This window comes from Fusarium graminearum, chromosome 2, assembly GCF_000240135.3.
Source record: "Fusarium graminearum PH-1 chromosome 2, whole genome shotgun sequence".
In the NCBI taxonomy this organism is placed as follows: domain Eukaryota; kingdom Fungi; phylum Ascomycota; class Sordariomycetes; order Hypocreales; family Nectriaceae; genus Fusarium; species Fusarium graminearum.
In genome coordinates, this window is record NC_026475.1 from 8,398,860 (window position 1) to 8,424,240 (window position 25,381).

The following is a 25,381-nucleotide window of genomic DNA, read 5'->3' on the forward strand; positions in this document are numbered from 1 at the left end:
TGTCGTCTACTTCAAATCATCTTCTTAGCGAGATTGGGCGGGGCTGAGAAGCACTCTCACCTGTTGTTGCATTGACAAGCTCCAGGAGCGGGGATAGTTCCGAGTTAACTTGCAGAACCTTGTTTTAGCAAAGCTCTGAAATCGGCCGCTCGCTTGCATATCAAACGTCAACGGTTAGACTAATGTACGCCAATCATCAGCTAGTTCAGAGATAAGTAAGAAGATGGTAGTGAGAATATGGTGTGCCTCGAATAGTGACAGTGCATTCATAAATGAGGGGTTCAAGATAGCTTGCATGAAGGAGAAGACTTCAGAGAGGCTTATATTTACTAGGATGCAGTTGGTCAAGTGTGCATAGCAAGATGAATGGGAAAGACAGAAAGTAACGTAGAAGAAAATAAGGTTGGTACGGTAAGAATGTAGTGCGATAAGAACAGTATAAGTTGAGTACCAAACTTCCCCTCACAAGTTACCTGATTCCACCAAGTCCAAGACTTACCTGTATCTGAATTGATATCCCCAATCCAATGAGTATGCTCAATGTTGCTTCGTGTCAGGCCGTCGACGCCGTCCTTACCAGGTGCGCCACGTTCTTAACCTTCAAGGCAAAATCAGACGCCAGCAATCTTGCTGTCATTCGCGCAACCTTGGGCAGCATAAGCGACCTCACCAAGAATGTCGCCATCCGGGATCTCCGCTCCAACCTCACATGCACAGTTAGCATTGGAAGCGACTTTTGGGACCGCCTAACCCATGCGCAACGGCCCAAGGAGCTTCGTCCCCTCCCTGTCATCAAGGGTCGCGTTCATGCCACTGTCTCGACCCCAGCAGATTTACTGTTCCACATTCGCTCCGACAGGAGGGATTTATGCTTTGAGCTCGAGCGACAGGTCATGGACAGATTTGGGAATTCTGTCCAGCTCACAGACTCGACAGTTGGATTTCGCTACTTTGACGCGCGAGATCTCCTTGGCTTTGTTGACGGCACCGCCAACCCTGTAGGACAAGCAACCATGCGCTCAGCAATCGTCACAAGCGAAACCGATGAAGCAGCAGCAGGAGGTAGCTACGTTGTGGTGCAAAAATATCTCCATGATTTAGCAGGTTGGAAGAAGCTCAAAGTCGAAGAACAAGAATCCATCATTGGACGCACCAAGGTTGAGAATATGGAGCTCGATGATGCGGCTGAGGGGAAACAGGCGGCGCATAAGACACTAGCTTCAATTACGGACGGCAACGGCAATGAGGTGGACATTGTCAGGGACAACATGCCATTCGGCTCGCCTGCTTCGGACGAGTTTGGCACGTATTTTATTGGGTATTCGTCAAAGCTATGGGTTATAGAGAAGATGCTGGAGCGCATGTTTGTCGGGTCACCACCTGGTATGCATGATAGGATCTTGGACTATTCTACCCCTGTGACTGGGTGTACTTTCTTTGCACCGTCAGCAGATATGCTTGACAGTCTTGCTGATGTTGAAGACTGAGGCAATAGCAAAAACGTGTAAATGTCTTTGTAGGTCTGGTGATGGTGGCCTGTTCTGACTGTTAGATATCATTGATAATCGTTGCTACGCAGCTCGTTTACGTAGGTGTCAGCTTAAACTTTCCCCTCTTCTACTCACCAATACATAAATACCAATAGAAAGAACCAATTCATCAAAGGAGGGGGGCACCTCGAATCTCAACGTCAATTCTCATATTTACCCCGCTTCCGAGCTGTCTGAGTTCATACGCTGCTTATTATAGCTGATAAGCGTTCACTTCCAGTTGGCTATAAAGCTTGTAATGGTTGTCAACTCGATACGTCACTAGATAAGAATTGAATGCGAGATGAACGAAGTTTACACACGTAGGGGATACGGATTGGAGGTTAAAGGTACATCAACCCAGTGCCAACTGTGAAACCATCACGTCGGACTTTCGTGCCGTGCAACTAGTCAAAAGTGCCCTGCAGGCTAGAAATACGAGGAAAGTGCGCTTTATACAATGCATATGCAAGACTCGAATGTTGGTTTGCATTTGAGCCTAACTGTGCTTGATTACGAGATCTTAGTAAGCTACAATAACAACCACCGGTATATGTACTTCCAATTCAAAACTAATTCATATGAGCTGTAAGAATTGTCTTGATTTCGGGATCCACTCCAGAAAGGTAATCTGTAACCTGTCAGCACTAATCCAACAACTCTCTCTGCCTTATTGGTAGGTGTCACAGCCATGTATTCCAGGATAAACCTACCTAACACCTTACCCTGTAACTTCACCGGCAGATCCTTGATAGTCGGCGCAATGTTGTTAAAAAACTGTCGTTTCCCCTTGTCCTCCCCGCAAATGATCTTCCACAGCTCCCTAGCCTGTACGTAGTCCTTATCTGTGAACTCTGTAACCACAGATGTGACCTTTCCGTCAAAGTGCTCATGTGTGGGGACTTGCACCCGCTTACTTACACTAACGGGTCTTAGCTGCGAGAAGACGTAATCCGGATCACCGCCGTAGTTTCCGTTCATTGTGCCGGGGCCATCACGAACGCAGGGTGCGTAGACTTGGTTGCGGGGTCGATTGGGGGGGAGTTGAAAATAGTTGGGCCCAACCCGGTAGCGGTGGGCGTCGGGGTAACTGAACATGCGTGCTTGGAGGACTGGGTCCGCTGAAGGGCCGATGCCAGGGACCATGTTGGAGGGAGAGAAGCAGGCTTGTTCAATGTCTTGAAAATAATTATCGGGCTGCGTTGGGCACATGGGATGTCAGCATAAACAACCGCAGGTGATGCAATATTCCTCGTTTTCGGGGTTATTCAATTTGCTTACATTCTTTTTCAACGTCATTTGTCCCACTCGTCTCAGAGGGTACTTCTCATGGGGCCAGGTGTATGTACAGTCAAATATGTCGATGGGTGCGGCCATAACTTCCTCCGGACGCATGACTTGGATATAAACAATCCACGATGGATAGTCGCCTTTCTCAATAGCGTTGAAGAGGTCTTTTACGTGGTAATCAGGGTCAGTGCCTGCAAGTCGTGCTGCTGTCTCCGAATCCATCGTCTCGATGCCGCCTTCTGGCTTGTAATGCCACTTGACGTAGACGTAGCTCCCATCCTGTTATTTGTGTCTTAGTAATACTTTACGAAGAGCAGAAGAGGTGGCCTCCACTCACCGCTTTATTCAGCGTGTATGTATGAACTCCAAAGCCACTGATGTGCCGCAGTGAAGCAGGTATACCTCGCTGCCCAAACAAGTGCATGAGGGCATGGATGCCTTCCGGGTTATTAACGTGATAGTCCCAGAACATGGCATTATCAGGGACATTAGTTCTTGGATGCCGTTTGTGACTCCTGTTCATCGACGGGAACTTTATGGGCTCGCGGATGAAGAATACTGGCAAGTCGTTAAATACGAAATCCTGGATGCCCTCTTCAGTATACAGCTTCGTTGACCAGCCTCTGACATCGCGAACTGTGTCTGCCGAGCCTTTTTCGCCGCCAACAGTCGAGATGCGCATGAGCATAGGTGTCTTCTTCCCCTTTTCTGACAAGAAATTGGCGTCAGTGATGTCAGAAAGGTCCTCGAGGACCTCGAATTCACCAGTTGCACCGGCGGCCTTGGCATGCACGCTCCTGAGAGATGAATGGAGAGTCAGCAACGACAACGGTGTTAATAATATCAAAAGGAATGTGAAAAAGAAAAACAACGTGACACTACGACTACATACCTCTCCGGAATCCGTTCGCGTGCAAAGTGAGCTAGTATCTCAATCGTCTGGGTGTCACTGAGCACGACTAGACCACCGTTACTTTGGCCATATCGAATCTGCTGTGTACTACCAGGATTCTCCGTTGGTTGTCCTGTGGATCTTCAACGTTAGCCCTTGAACAAGAATATATGGTGAATGATATATCATACCATTGGCAAGAGTGCTTATCGGGTTCTCCCCGAGTTTGGCAGACTAGATGAAAGTTAGCTACAGGTAACATGAGAGCATTGTTGAAAAGCAGAGAAAACCACATTATTATAGTTGGAATGGAGTTCTCACTGAAGTCATTTGTCGGAACAATACAGGCTGTTGCACAGTGATATGATGGATATCTTAGGAACAATGGCCAATATGCTTCTTTCAAGACGAGCTTAGTGATATTTATTCACTCCTCACCATCCATCAATTCTAGCCATAAGCTGCTTATAGATTTGGCTGATGTACACCTACAAAGATTTTCTCTTGCACTAGACCCCTTGTGGATATGGTCGAGTTCAGTGCTGGTGTGCAACTTAATGTTCTACTATTTTGTTAGAGGCGTTACATCTGTACAGTGCGACTCTCCCCCTTGATTCGCTTTGGCTTATACGCAAGCGGCTGCAAGTCTAAGACATCAGGAGCGACATGAAGAGCAAATAGAACCATGACCACGATATCCGAGCTTGCCGATCAGTTAATCTCCATGTGTCCATAACTACTGCAGCTGTGTCTGGGGAAGAGCACGCTAAATCTTCTACCGTAATCTTCCATTACATCGAATGGGTGGAGTGGAGCAAACCCAATGATGGCGCCTGACTGACCACCTCTCTGTTTACAGAGTACTCTAGACTTGCTGACTGATAGCAAAATCAAGGATAATGATTGCTTCACTTTCTGGAAAACGGCAACTCACCTTATCCATACCCCTCTTTAACAGGAAGCTAAGCCTCTTCAATCTGGTAAAAATGTACGATGCTGTAATCCTGCAGCTACTCGTGTACAGCTGTCTGTCCAGCCTAGATAAGCGTTAATTATTTTTAGCTGATTAACTCCTCGGTTCTTTGCCCTCCTCTTCCTTTCTCTTTCTCGTTGTGAGCTGATATTCCATCATAATTGACCAGAATCTAAAGACAAATACTATATCACCGACAATCTTATTGGCACCTCAAAATGGCTCCCAAAGTCCAACACCCGCCGTTCCCGCTTCATGAGAAAACGACGAATCGCCCCGATGAGTGGAAAATCGAACAGGGAATGTCCGCTGCCACGCTTCCCGCGTTGGACATGACGGGTCCTGAGACCATAGCCCTCGACATACAGACATTCGGGCCACTAACCAAAGATCAGAAGGCCATTGATGCTGTCGGTGATCGCAACGAGCTGTTCAAGATCGAACGAAAGGGCTGGAAAGGGTCAGTAGAGCTTCCAGTTTGAAAATACGTATCTTCCAGTGTAGGATGCCTAGTCAAAGATATCTAACTAACAGATCTACTTTGCAGCTACGTCGAGTGGGAAAACTACCCAGACAAGAAGGCTGCCGCGCACAAGATCTTGACATCTCAGACCTTCCCACCGAACCCCGAGTTCCAGCTTGGCGAGATCCCACCTACCAACCCTGTCCTGCCTGGCACCCATTGGAAGATGTGGCACCATGCCCTCGGAGGCGAGCTTGACGATGTTCCTGAGGACTCGTGGAAGACGGTCCTCAAGGAGAAGCATCCTGATATGCTGCACTTGTTGCAATTTCCTTACAATGGCGAGCCACCGAAACGCTTAGTCACTGACAAGCCCGTCACACCAAACCCCCTGCACTTTGTCCGGTAAGCTGCCGCTATTCATCTCTTAACTGCATTGACTGAGTGGATCGCAGTAACCACGGGGGAATCCCAATTATCGACAAAGAGGACTATAGCTTCCTTCTTGACGGCCTTGTCAACAATCCCCAGTCCTTCACCCTAGCTGATCTTCAAGATGAGTCACGCTTCCCGCGCATGAAAAAGCATATTACTATGCAGTGTTCTGGTACCCGTCGTATTGAACAGATTCTGCGCTACCCAGGCCAGGGCGACGAAGTCCCTCAGGCCCCATGGGCAGAAGGTGCCATTGGCAACGCAGAGTACGAAGGTGTTTCACTGAAGAAAGTGATCAAGGCTTGTGGCGGCCTGAAGGATGGCGCGAAGCATCTTGAATTTTACGGTGCAGATACTTATTTCAAGGACGATAAGGCTATGAATTATGTCGTATCGGTGCCATGGTCCAAGGTTAAGGCCAATGAGATCATGTTAGCGTGGGATATGAATGGCGAGCCGCTACCACGGATTCATGGTTATCCGCTTCGTGTAATGTGTTTGGGTTATATTGGTGCAAGAGTAAGTCATTGTTACCCCTACCACCATCATTGATACTGCTTCTGATTTCTCGTTCTCTACCTAGGGCGTCAAGTGGCTGTACCGCATCAAAGCCATTGAAAATCCCAGCCTCGCTCCCGTTCAGAGCCAAGAGTATCTGTACTTCCCGCAACAGATAGCCAAGCACAACTTCAAACTCACGGACGGCATTCAGATCCAGGAGATGCCTGTTAGCTCTGCCATCATGTCCCCGTGGACTAAACAAGTCGTCATCCACAACGGCATCATCCGCTGCAAAGGCTGGGCATATTCTGGCGGCGGTCGTTGGCCAGAACGTGTCGAAGTATCTGCCGACGGCGGATTCAACTGGTATACTGTACCCGAAAAGAACTTATCCAAGAAACGCCGCTGGTCGTGGCGGACTTGGACGTTCGATCTCCCGTGTGATGTTGAGGGGTGGGTTGAGATTGTCGTTCGCTGCTGGGATAACTCCCTCAACACACAACCCCCTGATGTGCGAACTGCATGGAACTGGGGTCTTCATGTCACCAGTTCTTGCCACAGAATCAACATCTTCAGTGTTAATAAGAAGCATGAGAACACCAAGGCGAGAATGGACGAGATGGACAAGAGAGGTGTTCCGTTCGCGCCGTTGACGGTTCCGTTGAGCTTTCCTGCTCAGTCGTGGGATGAGTATGAGAAGTATTGGAAGGAGCATGATCCCCGTGATGCTGAGGAATATTGAGTGTAAATAATAAATTGAAAATAACTAGCGAAATATCTAATATGACTTCAATCATGTCGCAATATGCAGCGAGATTATGGCAAAGAAATGACAAAAAAAACATACAACAGCGGGGATTCGCTGGTCGTCACCGACCCAACTACTAATCCGCCGGTTAGTGGCTTGACTATGGGAGAGCGGACGGGATCCCGTATTTTCCACTACCTTTGGTCGTATGTGCTTAACTGAGGGTTTGGGTTAGTATATGTACTTAACCCTAGCAAGAAACTCCCTAGCATCATTTAGTGGCTGGTACAACTTCAATAACTCTTCAGCTACCCTGCATCGAGAGTCACATAAACTAGGGCACAAACGCAACCTTGATCCGCACAATATAAAAGCACTGCTCAAACCCACTTCCTCTTCTTCCAATACAACCAATTCCTAATATAATATGTTATCTAACAATCCGTCTTGGACCTACGTCTAGTCTTAGAATAGCGTGGATTCAGTACTTTTTCTCCTGTGATGAGCACCCCAGAGCATTTTTATATAGTGTTCAAATTCGTTATTCCATGCTGAATAAAGCTTTCTTCCTCTATATTGATATTCAACATTACTAATGTGGCATAAGAAGCCAAAATGTTCATTAGTGTACCAATACGAAAATTGTGACATCTGACAAAGGACTCAGAGGCCGCTTATAAGTTTACAATAGCGGAGTATCGTCCTCGCTCCATAGATGCAAGGCTCTTATCCAACAACTTGGCGGGATACAGCCACATCACAAAACCTACAACACCAGGGTTCTGCATGGTCAGTCAGGCTGTCATCGTTGGGGAGTTGGTAAAGTTTATTCGGACTCTGAATGGCCCATAATCACCCACGACTGCTTCAGAAATTGACCTCGATACTCTTGCGTTGTCTGCTGCCGTAGTATCCTTACCTCCGTTATGGACAGCATTATGATCCATTGGAAGCAGTTGCTGTCCAATAATGTCAAGCCATACAAGGTCTGTTTTGAGTCAGTTTTAACAAAGTCCTCCATTCTGGTTCGTTGCCAAGATTCGAAGCTGTATGAGGTGTCAAACAGTTGCTGAGTTTGGAGATTGCATACGCAGATTCATTCTCATAAGTCTCAGCGCATTCCCTGATGATCTGATCTCGGTGGTGCGATATGCTGTCTTTCATCTAGGCTATTTGACGGTATAAAAGTGATGTGTTATGGTCTTAGCTTAACCAGCCGTTTGACAATCTTGGCGCTCATCGATGCCTAGTTGATATTCTCTCAAATTGTGGCAACCCCTCTCCGCTTTATTGCATTTTGAGGTTCTCCAGTGTCTCAGATACGTGGCTGGGGGAAAACAGGCAACCAGGGTACTTTGAGCCGTGCCGTGTCTCAGATACGTATGCAGCAGTGTTATTTGGGAGATATTATGCTGCCATTATGTTTGCCCGACATTACTTTAGTTGTTCTCATGACGAATCACTGATGAAACGTTACAGCCGGTGAGGAGCATGTCTTGTTGGGACAGAGGTATGCTTCTCGATTCTGTATCCTTTCGATTCATGTTGTTTAGCCGGCTGCATTTGTTCGAACCTGCGATGGACTCCTGTTTTTGGCTGCAGGTGGATGAACGTTTGTGGTTAATCGTTACGCGCTATCCTTGTCGGTCCCAACGAAGACAAGTTACAGATGACAATCTACTACTGTCCCAATCTTTATAATTAGGGCTACTGTCTCCATTCTAAGAAACATATTCCACAGTTCCACATCTCATCCATCATATCATCATTTGATACACCATTATCTTCTGCCACCCTTGAATTCACTATTACCCAATATGCCTGAACTCCCATCTGCACTTGATGGGTGGGAGAAGTGGGAGGGCCAGGACCCCCAGCGTTGGCCTGGGCTATACGCGGCAGGAAGAGTGCTAGAGAAAGTCAAAGTCAAGTTAACTGATCATTTTGATGAAGAGACAGCGAATAATGTCATGCTTGAAATCAAAGAACAGACGAAAACCGAGGTCCAAGCAATTGCCAAGAAAACAGCCGACAGATTGAGCGAGATACTCAATGATCAAGATGCCACCACACAGGACAGAGACAGGGCTTCCACACTATTGAAGGAAGTAACTCCCAAGATGGAAGTGAAATGGCAGGAAGCTTGGATCAAGGGATTGGCCACCCAGTACCCCGGGCCTACAGAAGCGGCCAAAGCAGAGATTAAACAAGAGGATGAGGGAAGACCCGTACCCAGACGATGCTACGTCCGCGAGAAGCTGTGTACGCTGGACAGCACTCCGGATGATACCAAGAGAGAAGACTGGTTCGAAACAGAGGTTTGTGGTACGCTACACTTGCTGCGAAAGAGGCTAATTGTTTAACTATCTTAGCCGTTGTCCGCATGGGCCATTGCTAACATTGTGTCTTTACAACTTGTCACTTATTCTCAAGGTGGGATCCATGATCCTAAACATGAGAAGGGTTCATGGTCTTGGTTTGAGCTATCAATTCGTGGTGAGAATGACATGGGAAGTTCCAAGAAACTTCCTGGCGGCCAGTCATTGGCATGGCTGAGCCATGCCAATGCGTACAATGACAATACAATCCAATTGGTACGTTATTCATTATCTTTTTTTATGCGACACACTTCTGACCTTTTTACCTACAGCACCGGGGTCGAGTCTTTACAAAGGAAGATAGTGTATTCAAGTATCTAAAGGTAGGCCTGCATCTTCTCAGTATGCGTTCTTCTTTGTGCAGGTAACTGACCACTTTCTCATACCAGCCCAAGGACAGAATATCAGTCAGTATCGCAGCTTGTCTAGGCAAAACGAACGTTGCAGAGCGTGCCTACCTCCTTCTTGGGTTTGAGAAAAAAGATGTTGAATGTAAGGACACCGGATTATGCTACCATCCCACATCGCTAACCTTTATCCGTAGTACATCAGAAACTTAGATTTCCTACCACAGAGAATGCTGCACAAGAGGATGCGCCTCCATCACCCAGCATCCTAGTCTGTGGCCAGGAGCGACGAGATTGCTTCATGCTTCCAGACAACTGTCCTTCATCCACAGCGAAGGTCACCATGGTAGACGGCGGTGTCAGACTCATGCGTCGGCTGTTGGAAGACCCCAACTGGTCGGTTTTTAGCAGACCTCTGGAGCCAGAAGTACACCAGACCCGAGTCTCTCCTGGGTTCTATTCTATTGTACCATTAGCCAAGGACAAGAAGGCCGAGGGTGAGGGTAAAAAGAATCCCCCGCTCAAGGTCGGCAAGCAGACGGTTGTCAGCGCAGGACCAGTGATGATGCACAATTGGCAGAATCCAGAAGCACCAGAAGCACCCAGCATTGTCGTCTGGGATGATTATGGAGTCTCTGAAGCAAACATGAACGACTACATCTACAATCTGGACCAAAACAACCCAACATCAAAGGTGCTTCTCTACCAGATGCATGCCCCTCTTTGTAAGGGAGTTCTCTGGGAGGATTTCCGGCCATTCAAGAAGAGCATTGCCAAAAGTAGACACCTCCCGAAAGTCTTGGTCGTGATCGAAATGGACGACCTTCGTGCTCAGGGATTTAATATTTCTCGTGGCATATCGTGGGAGAAAACTATGGAGGATTTCCGAGGCAACGTCAGTGGAATTCTGAACGAGCTGAAGCTCCCGTGGTACATGCATCTGATTGTGCACTGTGGCTACGAAGCTGCAATCTATGTGGCAGAGCGGCCTGAACAAGATGCAGAAGTCCCGCCACCGACCAAATTTGTTACCTACATGGTTCCAAACATGGCAGAGGGTCAAATCCTTCGTCCCTACAACGGATCTATGCCAGGCATTGACATTGCTTTTGTCACTGGGTTGGCTGCATCACTGGTCAAGGAGTCTAATAGCGCCCTGGACAATCTGGAGCCTGTGACTGTAGGACAGGCCATTGAGGTCGCCATCGCCCGGTCCCATCGATTTGCATTGTCCGGATTCCTCCCAGATGCTAATGGTGCCATCGACTATCCGAAGGCCCAGGACGTCACCAATGCTGAACTCCCCAGACCTGGGATCGTTCATATCGACAGCAACTGGTTCAAGAACGACGATGATGGAAAATGGTCTCTTTTTAGTCTTGCTGAGACGTGGAAGGAACACGTTGCTGCTGAGACGGTCAAGACAGGCACAAAGTTCATCGAAGCATTCGTGCCCACTGCTGAGTATGGTTCTCTGGTGACAGCAGACAGATCTGAGATTGAAGGCTTTCGATCTGCTGAAATTGTCATTAAGCAATACATCGATGGCGATGTGCAAAAGCCATTATCGATCGCCGTATTTGGCCAGCCTGGCTCCGGCAAATCCTTCGGTGTGAAGAAGGTCATCGAGGCAGTCATTAATGACAAGAAGCAAAAGCCAATTGAAGCCAATCTCTCTCAATTTGTCGACTACAAAGACTTGTTGAATATCTTTGATAGCATCAGGGATATGTCGTCGAAAGGTAATCATGTCCCCGTTGTGCTCTTTGACGAGTTTGATTCTCCTCTTGGCAGCAAAGCTTTGGGCTGGTTGAAGTACTTCCTGGCCCCCATGCAGGATAACCAATACCTCCACAAGGGCACGATGCGATCTCTGGGACGTGCCATCTTTGTATTCATTGGAGGTACTTCGAGCTCCTTTGAGGAGTTCAGTCAAGTCGGAGGGGTCATCCGCCAAGTCCAGGCACCCGCTCAAGCACCCGTTGAAGGTGTTGTTGGAGGAGACAACGCTGGTGACCGAGATGAGATGGAACAATATGAGAAGCAGGCAAAGAAACCTGACTTCATTAGTCGACTCAGCGCGCACATTAATGTTGCAGGCCCCAACCCGCCCAAGCCAGGTAACCCGGCTGTTAACGTCAATGACGACAAGATGGTTATCATGCGACGAGCTATGCTACTTCGCAGTTTGCTTGAAACGCGCCTCGATATGAAGAAGAAGGCAATCCAAGTCGATGAGACGCTTCTCATGGCTCTGTTGAAGCATGAAAGATTCCCTCACGGCAGTCGATCACTGGAGCTTATCTTGCAATCTAGCAGGGTGTCCAGTGGCCAGAAGCTTCAGCCTTCGGCTCTACCTCCGGACAGCCAGCTGGCAATGCATTTGAACCTTATAGAATACAAGGCGGCGATGAGTAACAAGCTCCATGAAACTGAGCTTCGCCCTTATGACGTTATCCTGTATAACAAGCTCAGGTGGGCTGCCTGGGCGCGGGATAGGCTGCTGAGAGGTGAAGTAGCAGGCTAATTATGAGGTATGACGGGAGTGATGGTCATGTATTAGTTGGTATGGGTTAAAAGTCTTGCTCTCGACGAGCTTTGTGATATGTTTCAACAACGGAGCATATTAGCTATCTTTTTATTTATCTAATGTCAACTCTACGTTCAGTATCATCAGTATTGAAGGCCATTTCTGCATACAGTTTATGCAATTTCAACCCTTGTTTCTCTTGCCAAATACGAGCAATAATTCTGTAGTCTAGAGTGTTTGAGTTAGCCATTGGAAAGACCTTGTGCTACGAAGAGGTAGTGAGCAATGACGAGACAGATGCACTTGGAATGCTCCGCAATTAGGTTACTACCTAGTCATTCTGGCCTTCTGCAAGATTTTCTGAACTCTGAATGGCGCGTCATACTCAACTCTTAGACGACTTTAGGTATCGGTGTCACTGCTCTTGCATTTTCTGCTACCGTTGTACATATTTCTTTTTCGGTTTTGGACCGCAGCAGTATGTTGGAAGGGGATGCAATTAGTCAATTCAAAAATAGCAGGCTGTACAAGGGTTGTTTTGAGACAGTTCTCTCGCTGCCTACCTATGGAACCCCCCCGACGATAAGGTTTCCATCTTCAATCACACTTTTTTCGAGCATTATGACTCCAATGCTCACACAGGACCCTACCTATGGAACGTTTAGGAATGACGTTCTCCATTGTAGTTGATTGCAATGATTCAAAGCTGTACGAGGATACAAGCAGTTGCTGAGGTGGGAGATTGCATACGCGGCTTATTTTTCGCAAGTCTTAACAGTTTCCCTGATCTCTGCGGTACGGCTGCAACACGCTGTCTATCATCGGGGTTGCTTAGCAGCATAAAAGTGCTATGCGGCTGTCTTAGTTCAGCCAGCCGTTGGCACTCTTGGCACTCATCAATGCTGAATTAGTCCTCCCTCACATTGAGGTAGAGTTTCTTAGTCTCCACATTAGTCCCTCTCTTGTTTCTCCGGTGTCTTATATACGTAGCTGCCAGAAAGTAAGTAATTAGCAACCAAACTACTTCGAGCCGTGCCGTGTCTGAGATGCGTATGCAGTAGTGTCATTTGGGAGACATTTTTTACTCAGCATTATTTCTTTCATCCTCACGGTACGTCATTGACGCAACCTTCCAGCCTTTGAGGAGCATGTCTCGTTGACAACGAACGGGTCATGAGTCTCAATTCTGCATCCCTTCTGCTGATCCTATTTGACCAGCTGGATTTGTCGAACCTGCCATGGATCATGGATGAGTTCTGTCGTGTGTGAGACACTTATTTTATTTTGCAAACGAAGTATTCTGTTTAAGGGGTGCCTGATGCGGTTGTAGTAATTCCTGTCAATATTCGTGCAATCTCTTGATGTTTGTCTCACTTGACTGATCAAACCGGCCACTTCAATTTCTCATGCTTGGATCTCTAGTAGTGAATGGTGTAAGGGCGGACTGGAATGTTTTCCCCCTCCATTTCATGAACGGCATAGACTCTCCTTGCTTCTGCAAAGTACGACTGCCGTGTTCCATATGACGGCAGAATGTTCTCCCTTGATAGACATGATTGCTCCCTTTGTCTTACGCGCAGATCCGAGACAAGGTTGGCGGGTGGATCTTTGAGGGAGATACTCCCTCAGAGAGATTAGCTGAAAGTATAACCTTGGCAGAGGCTGTGAATGGACTGTCAAGAAAGGCCACCGAACAGTAAAGGCCGCCTGACATCTCAGGTTCAGTATCTTCCTGTTGTTATATTTTGCGTCCCTCCAGATGTTCCGTGAACCGTCTCCTGAGTTCTAGATTGAGATTAAAGCAACATTCCTTGTTATTTTATTATCTAATACAATGATTGCTATAGATATCTTTATATTGTAGCTGATTTGTGCTTCTTTGTGTGTCCTAATTTGCTGTGCTGAGTGCCTGAGGAAATCGTCTTCCTGGCAAAGGGTGCAATTTAGTTAGCTTGGCTCGGACCCTTGCAACATTTGATCGCCACTTCGTCGTCACACGCTTTGTGTATGGCTATGTCTAGAACAATAGCTGCCTTGATGGTCTTGTCGTCATCTCATCGCTTATTAGACCAACTGAAACACACTCTCAGTTCAGCTTAGATACATGCTGATCAAGATGCCAAGATCACTCACGATGGAATCTAGATAGAGTTTTGAACCGTAAAGGGTTCTCCAAGTACATCTAGTCTCAAACTAGCAGACAATACTACTCAATTGACTTTTCGGCACTTTCAAGTTCCGGCAATAGTCTGCGGTATTCTTTCCATTCTTCATGCTATCTGTGGCGTTCTCACATCTGTGAAATGTTTCTCTCACTTTTGCAATGATGTTGTTAGACTTGACTCAAAGTGTCATATGCTTTCAGTCCGTGTGCTGTAACTCATTGGATGGTCCTCTGTATGACGCAAACGGCGATCGGGCCGCCTACGCCAGGAGATTTACTTTCCAATGAACACAGTTAGTCGGCCTCCGAGGCCGCGGTATGAGATCTTTCTGTCTCGAGTCAATTACCGAGTTCGATATGATTGAGTTACCAAGGAAAGAGTTATTCCTTTTCCCTATTAGCGGTCTACTAAGGAAATTCCCCAAGTGGACTGCGTATGTTATAGTCATACATCATATAACTGTTCCAATTATCCCATTAAACAGCACGATGCATTGAAGCTATTCAGTGGCCCTTAAACCGAGACGAACATAGACTTCGCATACTCGTACAATTAGTTGCCAACTAAAATTGCCTGCGTACCTGCAGCCGCCCTTTCCATTTTCACTATGGCTTGGCCAGTCCGAGTCTCCTTGGTTCTGAGAGCCCTGGCATGGGTGGTGCAGGCTCAAGAATGTCCTGGAGCTGGTTCAGATATGGTGTAAGTTTTACCTCTCTTTTAATCTACAATAGCGAAGAGCTGACTTCAACCAGAACCCATATCAAGTTCAAATGGTACCCTAATTCTCAAACCTTCCCCCAACCTGGAGAAGGTGAAATCGACTTTCTCAACAACGTCCCGACCTTACAGGACTGCGCCAACCACTGTGCTGTCAATGCAAACTGTAAGGCTTCTGTATGGAACGACGTAACCCACGATTGTCGCCTCATCAGTGACACGGATGGTTGTCAAGATGAAGAACCCTCCCAGCACTCTCTTTGGAGGGTTGGCTTCATTGATGACGCTGGTACTGTCGGATGTTCTCAACAAGAAATTGACGCCAAATGTGCTGATAAAGAAACTACTGCACGCCTCAAGGCTGAAAATGAGTGCACCGCGGGCAACGATGGCCTCCGGGCCGAAATTGCACGCCTTCAAGCCGAAAACACAGCCCTTCGCGCTACCAAGAATGAGGCAGAACGGAAGTTGGCCGATGCACAAACGACCAGAGACGAGGATCAGAAACGTCTCAACAAGCAGTGTCAAGACAAACTCAATGACGAAATCGAGAAGCGTCGAAAGGCTGTCAAGGAAGCGCGGGAAGACGCCGAACGCAACTGCAGGTCAAAACAAGAAAATGAACACCGGAGACAACTTGATGACCTCAGACAAGAATGCGCCGATAAAGCAAACGCAGATAAGGAAGAGCGCGACCGTATCGAGAGCCAATGTGCCGAGGATCGGAAACGTTGTGCCGACGGTTATGACAAGCTCACTCAGAGATGCATTGATGACCTGTCCAAGGCCGACCAGAAGCAGAAGGATAACGACAGGAAATGCAATGAAGCTATCCTACAAAAGGATGGTCAAATTCAGCAATGCACTGATAACCTGAACACTGTCAAAGACCAACAGAAACAGTCAGAGAACCAATGCCAGACAGAGAAAGCCAACCTCCAAAAGGCTTGCGATAATATCCGTAAAGCTGACAAGACGCTCTTGGAGGCCACATGCCAAGCTGAAAAGGATATCATCAACAAGCAATGCACTCATGAGCTTGACGCTGCTAAGCGTCAGCAGGAGCAGCAACTGGAGTCCAAGTGTCGGGCTGAAAAGGATGCTATCAACGAGCGATGCGCTTATGACATCGATGCTGCTAAACGACAACAAGAGCAACAACTGGACTCCAAGTGTCGAGCCGAAAAGGACGTCATCAGCGAACAATGTACCTATGACATTGACGCTGCAAAACGTCAGCTACAGCAGCAACTGGAGACCAAGTGTCGGTCTGAAAAGGACCTCATCAGCAAACAATGCACTTATGACATTGATGCTGCGAAGCGCCAGCTGGAGCAACAGCTCGAGTCCAAGTGCCAGAGGGAGAAAGAGGAGCTTGACAAGCAATGCAGTGATAATCTTGCCAGGGAGCAAAAGACTTCAGATGACACATGTAAACGACAGAAAGACGAGCTTCAAAAGGATTGTGAAGACCGTTGTAAGACACAGACGCGGGGCAAGGACGACATCTGCTACAACCCAGGAGGTTTCGGCGCTTGGCCTAGCACGATTCCGTCCTTTGACATCGATGATACCAATTATGTGCTGAAGCGGAACACCAATCTCAGGCCAGGATATTCCAAAGAACAAACGGCTACTTCACCCGCTGCTTGTGCCAGGGAATTCTGCAACGACGTGAGCGACTGCATTGCTATCCGGTGGGATGTCAACAAGGTGAGATATAAACGTCATTTCTTCTTTTTTCTTTTTTTTCTTTTTAATTCCTTGCTAACTTTCTCGTCTAACAGTTGAACACCTGTCATGTCTTCATCGACTCGCCGTACAGCCCATTCGAGAAGAATCGCTTGAGGGACTACACCGACTCTTACATGATTGTCAAGAGTGAAAGGATGCGGTAAATACTCTCTTGGAAGACTGGTTAGCCCAACGAGGTGTTTTGACAAACCTTTCGGGCCTATTTGTATTTTTTACTGGACACCGGATTAGTGAACAGATTTAGTTTGAAGTAGGGAGAGGGACGGGATGGCAGGGACGGAGATAGTGAGACAGGTTTCGGATGGGAAGCAGATAGCAATCAATAATTTCTTTTGTCAGATTACGACCGTATTTGACTGTGACGGTGAGACTAAAAGGTGCTGTTACTTACTCCATGTTTGTTGCTAGGAAAGCTACAGCAAAAAAGGCTTTCCTTCACATCTGTGCCCTTTTACCATCGAGGTTGAGTATTGCCTAACTACAATGAATTCACAATTAATTAAACGTGCTGTCCACAAGAAAAGTAAATTATTCCTCCTGTCATTCTTGACAGACCCGTCTACTACTACGATACGTGGCTTTTGGAAGATTCGGGGCGTCACAATGTCATGTCAGACTCCCATTATCCAGATCGCAGGCACTGGCAAGGGCAACTGTAACTTCCTTTTCGATTGGTGCATGGTGATAAAGGACGCATAATACTCAAAGTATTACCCTTCCAAGTAGAAAAAAGACAGTATTGGTAACTGTCAGCTTCAGGTATGCCAGGGAGCGTGCCAAATAAAGACTCCTCTCCAAGGCCTCCGTCACATATCTGGATGAATACTCACGGTGGGCTAATTTTATACAAACATTCCGTCTCCAAGTTTAATTGTTTATATTAACATGTAATACCAAAACTTAAATCATTCTCAAAAGCAGTTACAATAAGAAACCTCTTCCTAGCCAAACTAAATTGCGTCTCATCTGCCCAGCTTCCATCCACCACTTAAGTAACAGAAGGCATTCTGATCCCGATGAATACTTCCTGCGTGGAGTATCACCTTAGCCAAACAAGACTTCCTCAATCTATGAGTACTGGATGTCAGCAATGCTTTGATGTAATTTGATAAAGAATGAATTATACTGACCCAGTAAAAGAGCGTGACTCTGTTGTTTCTCAGCTGTTGGAACTGTGCGTCCAGTCTCTCTGTAATAACATTAGTAAGGTGCAATATACATTGATTCGTCATGCTAAACATACCTGCTGAGATACGGAGCACGCCATCGAATGCTGGCTGTTGGCTAACCGCCATTAAGCCGCTCAGGAATTGGGCAGCTTGTGGTGCACTGCCGATCTGGTTGGCTGAGAATAGAACAGCTGTGATATTTTAGTATTCGACACTGAGCAATAAGCATAAATGGTGATAGACTTACCATCGCGAGGATGATGGGCAGCTTGCAATCTCTGCTGACAGGTAATGATGGCGTTCTGTAGGGTGTCTACCGGCTCCTCTGTAGGCCATCCGTCAGTGATGATGATGACAAGGACTGGCCGATCAAAAGCGGCTCCTGCATCGGTTATGCTGTAGATGAACGGCTCGAGAATCTTGCTGTTCAGGTTTGTCCCAATCTTGGTGCTACCGTCCGGAACGAAGTTCATCTGAGCTTTCAGAGCATCTCCCTTGAGGTTATCCAAACCAGCGCTTGATTTGTTGATGAAGCGGAGATGAGCGCCTTTGTCGTCTGGCGAGAACAATGACATGATACCCACAATCTCGCTGACTATGTCAGCCTGCGATGCCCAGCGATTTTCCTCTTTCATGGATCCGCTATCATCTGCACAACCCCTAGGTTAGCTATGTTCGTAGTACTAGTTGATTGGGACTGGAAAAGATACTGACCGCAGTAGAGGATAGGCTGGTATAAAGCCATTTGGAACTGTGAGCTCACGACTGCGGAAGTAAGTTGCAGGTTGAGAGCCGGATTGTTCACGACCGTATACGCCTGTAGGAGAATACTCTGCAAGACCGGACTGTTAGGTCCAAAAAAGCTCTCCAAACCCTGCGTTGCCACGACATCCTCGAGTATGGCTTTCAATTCAGCCTTTGTCTTTGGGTATGTGGATACCTGCGATGGGGAGGACTATGTTAATTATGTTCACTTATGATTCTCCGAATAGCTTACCGGCGCCGCCAGACGAGGGACAACAATTTGATCGTAAATCATCTTGAAGGCTGCGATGACACTGTCTTGCAGGTACTTGCGAGGCGTGAGGTAATCAAGCAAGAGGAAGGCCGACGAAACAAGGAAGCGTGGAAGCGAGATCCCGGTTGGGTTTTGGGGATCCGGGGCAACAAGAGCCTCTTTGGCTTTGGAGTTGAGAAGGCGATCTGCCAGATCCAGCGCCGTCTCACCCTTGCTGTTCGGGGTGGTGACGGACGCCCCGCGGTCCTTGAGAGCTTTGATGATGACAGGATCCGGGTTATTCTTCAACGCCCGCATAAGAGGAGTGTCATGGGGAAAGGAGTCGTCTTCTTCATCTACATTGATGACCTTGCTCTCGAGGAGGATTTTGACGACCCGTGCTGCATTCTCCTTGGCATCAACTGCCATGTGGAGAACAGAGAGACCATTGGGGGACTTTCTCGTGACGCTGGCCTTGTGGTTGATGAGAAGGCGGACAGCGTAAGTATCCCCATTCAATACGGCATAACCAAGGGGCGTATTGCCATCGACTGGCTTGTTGATATCATCGCCATTGGTCAAGTCCTTGAAATCCTCTCGAGAGAGGGTTCTGTCTCTGACTCTGTCTGCGATGATGGACATGGTGATGGGACAAAATCGGATACAAATAATAGGTAGAAGGGGAAGCTAGAGTAAGCTGTAGGTAGACGGTTCAGGGGGATGTTGGTAACGAAGGGACCTGAATGGTAATGATCAAGATCAAGCAGTAAATAACACCGGATTTATACGTTCCAACCAACATGTGTCTCACATCCCGCTCAAACTACCTTGTTCTCTGATTCAGATGCGATATTCTAGCCTAAGCCCAATCCTGTCGACAGAGTCACGCGGCCCGATGAAGTGAGATATGGTCTTACATTTGCATTCCTTTTCGTTATCTTTCAAAAGGGAGCTACAAAAACGGCACGGCTCTCACCGCTTGACTAGGCGCCCGCCAGGGACGGACCGTGGCGTTTGCGGGTGGAATTGTCTCCGAGATATTCGGTCTTGTTCTGATGTCATCGATTTAATATTGACAGGATTGGGACGCGTAGTTGTGAAAGACATGTATCTCTCCTCATTTCATCCCTTTTGAAAGGACTCAGTTTCCACATACCCTTTATGTTCTACATATTTGACTCAAGAAAATTCTTCAAAGTATCGTGATAAAACATAAATGATCTCAAATGCCGTATACTGGTCGTAAGTTTACGTATGTGACGTAATTTAGAAAAGACTAGAGACTTTTGTCTTCCATCCCTTGCCCGGCATACCAGGTCATGGCTTTTTCTTCCCTGCTCGCTCCTTGTACCGGCTTCATTTGTTGAGATCCTATTGGGTATATCCTAATCCGACACTTTTATGTCTAAGATATCGATCTCACATGGATATAGGCTTAACAGTGAATCAACCATCATGCATTTCTTCCTCACATTACATTGGTCACAAATCCGATTCCCCCATGCCGCTATGCAAGACATATCTACTAGTACTCGGACACTAACATTCCCAGTCAGGAACAAGTCTCAGAAAAGGTGACAAGACAACGATATTCATCCCTTCTGACACAACTGCCGTCTCCTCATCTAAGTCTGACCCCCGCCATTCCTCGGATCTAGACACAGTAACCCATGGAAAGGATCAATAAGTGCCGCAAGCGTGTTCCGAAACATGTTTGCAACAAAATTCCAAAAGACTAGAACCACTACTGACTGCACTGCACCTTCCCATACCCTTGTTCCAGATATCTCTCTGAACCAACAATACAAGGAAACTTACTGGGCAATGTTAACCTAAAAGGATATGGCTAGGGTGACGGGACTTTTGTCGATCTCAAAGCCGAAATCAGCCAAACGGTTTATGGATTAGTAGAGGGACTGCAGATCATCTAGCTATAATGAGATGTGAAGTCTCCTTGATAACGACTCAGAACGCCCGCCTTTCAAAGACGCACAAGACATGACCAATGATGTCGTCAGAGACAAACATTGGCAGGAAATACATCACAGAGCTCAAGCGGGAGAGTATGCTCGGTCTTACTGCTAGCAAATACCCAAACAACATACTCGCTTCTACAATGTTCATATTTGCACAACCATCATCAATACGGTCAACTTGATAAGAACAGGGTACATGCTAAATAAGAGCATAAGCTTCCAAGGAGCATAAACTTCAAAGATCTTCCTGAACAAACAATAAACTTGTCTTTGACACATGTGATAGCGCCGCAAACTGCGGAGAGCAGCCAAGAGAAGCTTGATCTGCACTGCTAGCCCTGAAGCTGAGATACAGGTCCACCTGGTTGAGTTCACATGCTGACGATTAGGTTTCACCAAACGGGGAGACGGAGACTTACACGATGCCTCCAGAGTGACTCAAGTGGGATGTCTTGGTTATGATCTGCAGCTAGACTTTTAGATTCCTTCCTTGAAGAATTACCCTGCCTCATATGCCGGCCGGAACGATTGCATCTTAGACATAATGTCTTGATCATATGTCATAACGTGAATCTTGGCTCCCTTGACTTCGACGCCCTGCTAAAGCTCTCGATGTCTCTCCGGCATTACAGCCACAACCGACACAGCTCTGCGGATACCAGCCGCGTCAAGAGGGGCACCGGATGTCGCTGGGTGTAATCTGGGGATCTACCAAAGTCTATTTGCATTCCAAGGGCTATGTATTGTCGGCCTTGAATGGCCAGCTTACCAGATGATCAACAAGTACTTATAATACATGACAGCACGCCATCTCAGAGCCAGAGAACTCCAGAAACACGCACACAATCATCACAAACCACTCTCTTTCTCTCTTTCACACAGAAGCACTTTTTATTTCCCATCCAAGCCTCGTCCAGCGTCGTCACAATGACGCGCCTTAGAGACGTCGCTGTCATCTTTGCCAGCTCTGTCGCCTTAGCACAGGATCCCCAGCAAGTACTTAATGGGGGCTCTAGGCTTTTGACGACGCCTTTGGGCACTCAAGTTAACACCCTGGGCTCCTGTCTTATGGGCTCGGCGTGCCAGAGAGTTGGCAAGAAGATCACCATCGATGATATTGTCATCTCCACCGATGGTCAGGGAAACACAAAGTGTTGTCCCCTAGGCACCACTTTCAACGGGTCCCGCTGTGTCTATCCCAAGTCCACCGTCTGTCCTCCCAACATGCACTTTGCAAATGGTGTTTGTGTCCTCACCTCTGGACCTGTCTGCGAGGACACAAACTTGGTGCCGACTAAGGACGGCTGTGCCTCAAAGGTACCGCCCAGATGTCCTCCAGAAACCATTCTGGACAACGGCCAGTGTGTGATGAAGGAGGACCCAACTTGCCCAGGCGGAAAGAAGATTGTGAACGGACTCTGTACCGTCGATGAGGTACCGAAATGCCCAGAAAAGGGTTTCCGTGCCCAGGGTAATCTCTGTGTTTCGGATGAAGGCCCAACATGTCACCAAGACTGGCTCAAGGTGGTCGATGGCAAGTGTGTGCACACCAAGGAGGCCAGCTGTCCACCGGGTACCAAGCAAAGCGGGACAGGCCGTTGTATCTCTGTGCAACCTCCTTCCTGTCCGCCCGGGTTCACTGTTTCTGGCAACACATGTCTACATGATACCGGGCCATCGTGTCCTTCCGGGTCTACTTTCCGGAACGGCGTTTGCGAATACAGCAGGCTGCCTTCCTGCAGTGAAGGAACCCTGACCAATGGCGTATGTGTGTCGAGCAGCCAGCCCGGATGCCCGTCGGGTTTCAAATTCGACAAGGTCACAGCTCGTTGCTTGAGACGGGATCAACTAAACTGCCAGGCCGGATACGTCAACAGATGGGACCGCGTCAGTGACAAAGTAGCTTGCTGCCCCAAAGACTTTGGCGGATTTGATGGCACCTTTTGCACCCAGGACAACCCAGGCTCGAACGCATGCCCCGTCAACTCGGAACTTCGTGACGGTAAGTGCGTCACGAGTCCAGGAGGCCAGCCCGATTGTGACGGTGGGAAGGGTTTCGTTGAGAAGGGCGTCTGCTACAAGAAGGAGGAAGCTTCTTGCCCGACTCCTTTGAAGGTCTTCAAGGATAAATGTGTCTACGAAACAGATCCTCACTGTACTGACGGCAAGCTATCGCCTAGTCGCATGGAGTGCATTGTTGAAGGCCCAAACTGTCCAAATGACTCGACTGTTGTGGATGACGAGTGCGTCTCCAACGTTCACATACCCGAATGTCCTAGCAATCTCAAGCGCAAAGATGGCTCTTGCGTAGGCGAACCCACTCTCAGCTGTCCCCCTGGATCCGTCAAGAACGGCGACTACTGTATCTACGACAATGTGCAGCCTGCCTGCAAGGATGGCCTCTTGCTATTGGGTAATCAGTGTGTCACCCGTACCACTGCGAAATGTCCCGAAGATACGATGCCGGAAGGAGAGTACTGTGTCTCTATGAAGAATCCAATCTGCCCGGAACCCGAATACATCTACTCACTGGCGAGACGTGCTTGTATATACAAGTACAGACCATCGTGTCTGCCTCCTTTTTACCTGAAGAATGAAAGGTGTGTAATCGACACGGAGCCAACTTGTCCGCCGGATACAGTCCGTAGTGGAGATTCTTGTATCAAGAGAGCCAATTGTTCCGGAGACTACACCCTGGTGGGAGATCGATGTGTTCACAACCGAAGCCCAGAGTGCCCAGACCAGTCCACTGAGCTTGATGAGAAGACGGGCCAGTGTATCTCCCGTTCTGAAACTCCCAAGTGTACGGACGGAAGTGTTCTTACCAATGGAAAGTGTGTTGTACGAGCTGATTGTCCTCCCAACACCACCCCAATGGGAGATTACTGTGTTTCATACCAGAAGCCGGCATGCCGCGATGGTTTCACTCTCGAAAATGGCGAGTGTGTCCTCAAGAAGGGGCCTGCCTGCCCACCTGGCTTTGCCGCCCGTGGCACAGAATGCTTTTCGACCAAGCAACCTGTGTGTCCCACAGGCAGCATCCAGGATGGCGATCGCTGTATTATTGGTGTTAACCCAGACTGCATCATTCTGGGCACCTGCCCTGAAATTGCTTAGTTGCAATCTGGAGCTTGTCGTCAACGCAGAATGAAGTAATCCCTTGACAGCCCACCTCTCTTTTACTCTTTGCCCTTTACCAAATGCGTCTATCGTTTTGTTTTTCTATCAATCCTGTACCGAGCCAGAAGACTCTTGAGAACCTTCGAAGCCAACTACCCATAGCTCATCTTGTGCACTATCCTGGCACAAATGAGATTTCCTTATAGCCAATCACTTATTCCTACCACCATGTCAAGTTAGTTTCGCAAGTAATAAATGTCTATGCTTCAGTATTACAAAGCATTACGAGTGAAGTTTGTTTGAAGAGCATCAGATTATAATTGTATCAATCCGCTTTGGACTCAACGTCTAGTATTAATATTGGATGGATTCGGCATCTCTTCTCTTCTGCCAAGCATCGAAGAGCATTTGCATCAAGTATTTAGCCAGAATGATTATTGTGTACCGAATAATATGCTCTTTCTGTATTGACACTTGACATTGATGTATATCATGCAGACAGCATATCAACTCCGACGTTGCACTAACCCAAATGATATTTGGCTAAATACATGACTATCAACAATGAGCCCTAGCTATCCTCGTCTCTGTCAATCCTACCGGCAACCGCAGCATAGCCGTTCGCTTTCATGTTGAAGCGACGGAATGCGCCGCAACGCGTGAACCTGCATCTTATTCTCTCCAACCACTGATGTTCCTTGCCATAAAACCTACTACCGATACAGGCAAACTTGGTCCACGCCCCAGTGGGAATGAAATTGTATATGCCGGCGTGTTCAAAGAACCTGGGGTAATATCCCGCCATGTCCTCTCTCAGTGGTTGTGCTCGAAGAAGAAGAAGTGGGCTGTTAAGCAGGTATTCCTTTTCTATTCTAAGAGAATAAGATTGCTTTTGTGCTCTATTTTCTATGACTCTTGACGCAGGGAAGCGAAAGGCAAGATTGCCATCTAAAGTTGTACCAATCACCAAATGTCCTCTCTCAGTTTGCGCCTCGCAAGAAATACTTTCAGACGATGCTAGAAGAGATATGGAGTCTTTGCCCAATCATGATGGCAGATAATTTACGTAAACTTAGGTACAGCGCTTAGGCTCGACTTCTCCTCAGACCAGCGACGGTTGGCAGATATGCCATAACTGGCCATAGTATCGCAGAGGAAGTGATGGGCAAGTGTCCGAGCACAAGAAACCAGAGTTACGATCGCCAACACGAGTCATCATGCCAGCACATGAAAAGCAAACATATTTAAAGTTGAGCAAAACCCCTGGACCCTTACAGATACCAAAGACACGGAAAAGGTTCTTCGAAAACACCAACCTTGATTCTTGCTTCTACTTACCCCGCACTCGTCCAGGGTTCAGGTCTGTGCACTGCCATTCTTTGGGGTTGCGGACACG

General features: G+C 47.5%; 8 protein-coding genes and 1 non-coding gene across 9 annotated transcripts; 6 read left to right on the forward strand and 3 right to left on the reverse strand.

Annotated features, from left to right (window-relative positions):
• The first annotated feature begins 466 nt into the window (after positions 1-466).
• Positions 467-1,592, forward strand: FGSG_02882 (uncharacterized protein). The gene has a single exon (XM_011324621.1). The coding sequence runs from the start codon at positions 528-530 to the stop codon at positions 1,485-1,487; it is 960 nt and encodes a 319-aa protein (XP_011322923.1). The 5' UTR covers positions 467-527; the 3' UTR covers positions 1,488-1,592.
• A 468-nt stretch (positions 1,593-2,060) lies between these two features.
• Positions 2,061-4,041, reverse strand: FGSG_02881 (catalase; the record flags this gene model as incomplete). Its single annotated transcript, XM_011324622.1, has 6 exons — positions 2,061-2,726; positions 2,811-3,098; positions 3,157-3,616; positions 3,712-3,844; positions 3,903-3,945; positions 4,033-4,041. The coding sequence occupies 6 exons, from the start codon at positions 4,039-4,041 to the stop codon at positions 2,061-2,063; spliced, it is 1,599 nt and encodes a 532-aa protein (XP_011322924.1).
• Positions 4,042-4,902: 861 nt separating this feature from the next.
• On the forward strand, positions 4,903-6,825 carry FGSG_02880 (uncharacterized protein; the record flags this gene model as incomplete). Its single annotated transcript, XM_011324623.1, has 4 exons — positions 4,903-5,144; positions 5,232-5,552; positions 5,603-6,101; positions 6,166-6,825. 4 exons carry the CDS (start codon positions 4,903-4,905, stop codon positions 6,823-6,825), a joined length of 1,722 nt encoding a protein of 573 aa, XP_011322925.1.
• Positions 6,826-6,923: 98 nt separating this feature from the next.
• On the reverse strand, positions 6,924-7,039 carry FGSG_20033. Its single transcript, XR_893028.1, has one exon. It is a non-coding gene; the product is annotated as a 5S ribosomal RNA (ribosomal RNA).
• Positions 7,040-8,648: 1,609 nt separating this feature from the next.
• On the forward strand, positions 8,649-9,229 carry FGSG_12560 (uncharacterized protein; the record flags this gene model as incomplete). The annotated part of the gene is made up of 2 exons (XM_011324624.1): positions 8,649-9,156; positions 9,204-9,229. The coding sequence occupies 2 exons, from the start codon at positions 8,649-8,651 to the stop codon at positions 9,227-9,229; spliced, it is 534 nt and encodes a 177-aa protein (XP_011322926.1).
• Positions 9,230-9,857: 628 nt separating this feature from the next.
• FGSG_12561 (uncharacterized protein) lies at positions 9,858-12,083 on the forward strand (the record flags this gene model as incomplete). Its single annotated transcript, XM_011324625.1, has 1 exon — positions 9,858-12,083. The coding sequence occupies one exon, from the start codon at positions 9,858-9,860 to the stop codon at positions 12,081-12,083; it is 2,226 nt and encodes a 741-aa protein (XP_011322927.1).
• Positions 12,084-14,902: 2,819 nt separating this feature from the next.
• FGSG_02878 (uncharacterized protein) lies at positions 14,903-16,866 on the forward strand (the record flags this gene model as incomplete). The annotated part of the gene is made up of 3 exons (XM_011324626.1): positions 14,903-14,950; positions 15,017-16,681; positions 16,756-16,866. 3 exons carry the CDS (start codon positions 14,903-14,905, stop codon positions 16,864-16,866), a joined length of 1,824 nt encoding a protein of 607 aa, XP_011322928.1.
• A 901-nt stretch (positions 16,867-17,767) lies between these two features.
• On the reverse strand, positions 17,768-19,531 carry FGSG_02877 (uncharacterized protein; the record flags this gene model as incomplete). The annotated part of the gene is made up of 6 exons (XM_011324627.1): positions 17,768-17,791; positions 17,854-17,912; positions 17,967-18,083; positions 18,140-18,541; positions 18,607-18,832; positions 18,890-19,531. 6 exons carry the CDS (start codon positions 19,529-19,531, stop codon positions 17,768-17,770), a joined length of 1,470 nt encoding a protein of 489 aa, XP_011322929.1.
• Positions 19,532-21,792: 2,261 nt separating this feature from the next.
• Positions 21,793-23,982, forward strand: FGSG_02876 (uncharacterized protein; the record flags this gene model as incomplete). The annotated part of the gene is made up of 2 exons (XM_011324628.1): positions 21,793-23,465; positions 23,592-23,982. The coding sequence occupies 2 exons, from the start codon at positions 21,793-21,795 to the stop codon at positions 23,980-23,982; spliced, it is 2,064 nt and encodes a 687-aa protein (XP_011322930.1).
• Positions 23,983-25,381: the final 1,399 nt, after the last annotated feature.

What these genes read in the sequence shown, in the direction of transcription:
- FGSG_02882 (XM_011324621.1), top strand. Translation starts at nt 528, where the DNA reads ATGAGTATGCTCAATGTTGCTTCGTGTCAGGCCGTCGACGCCGTCCTT.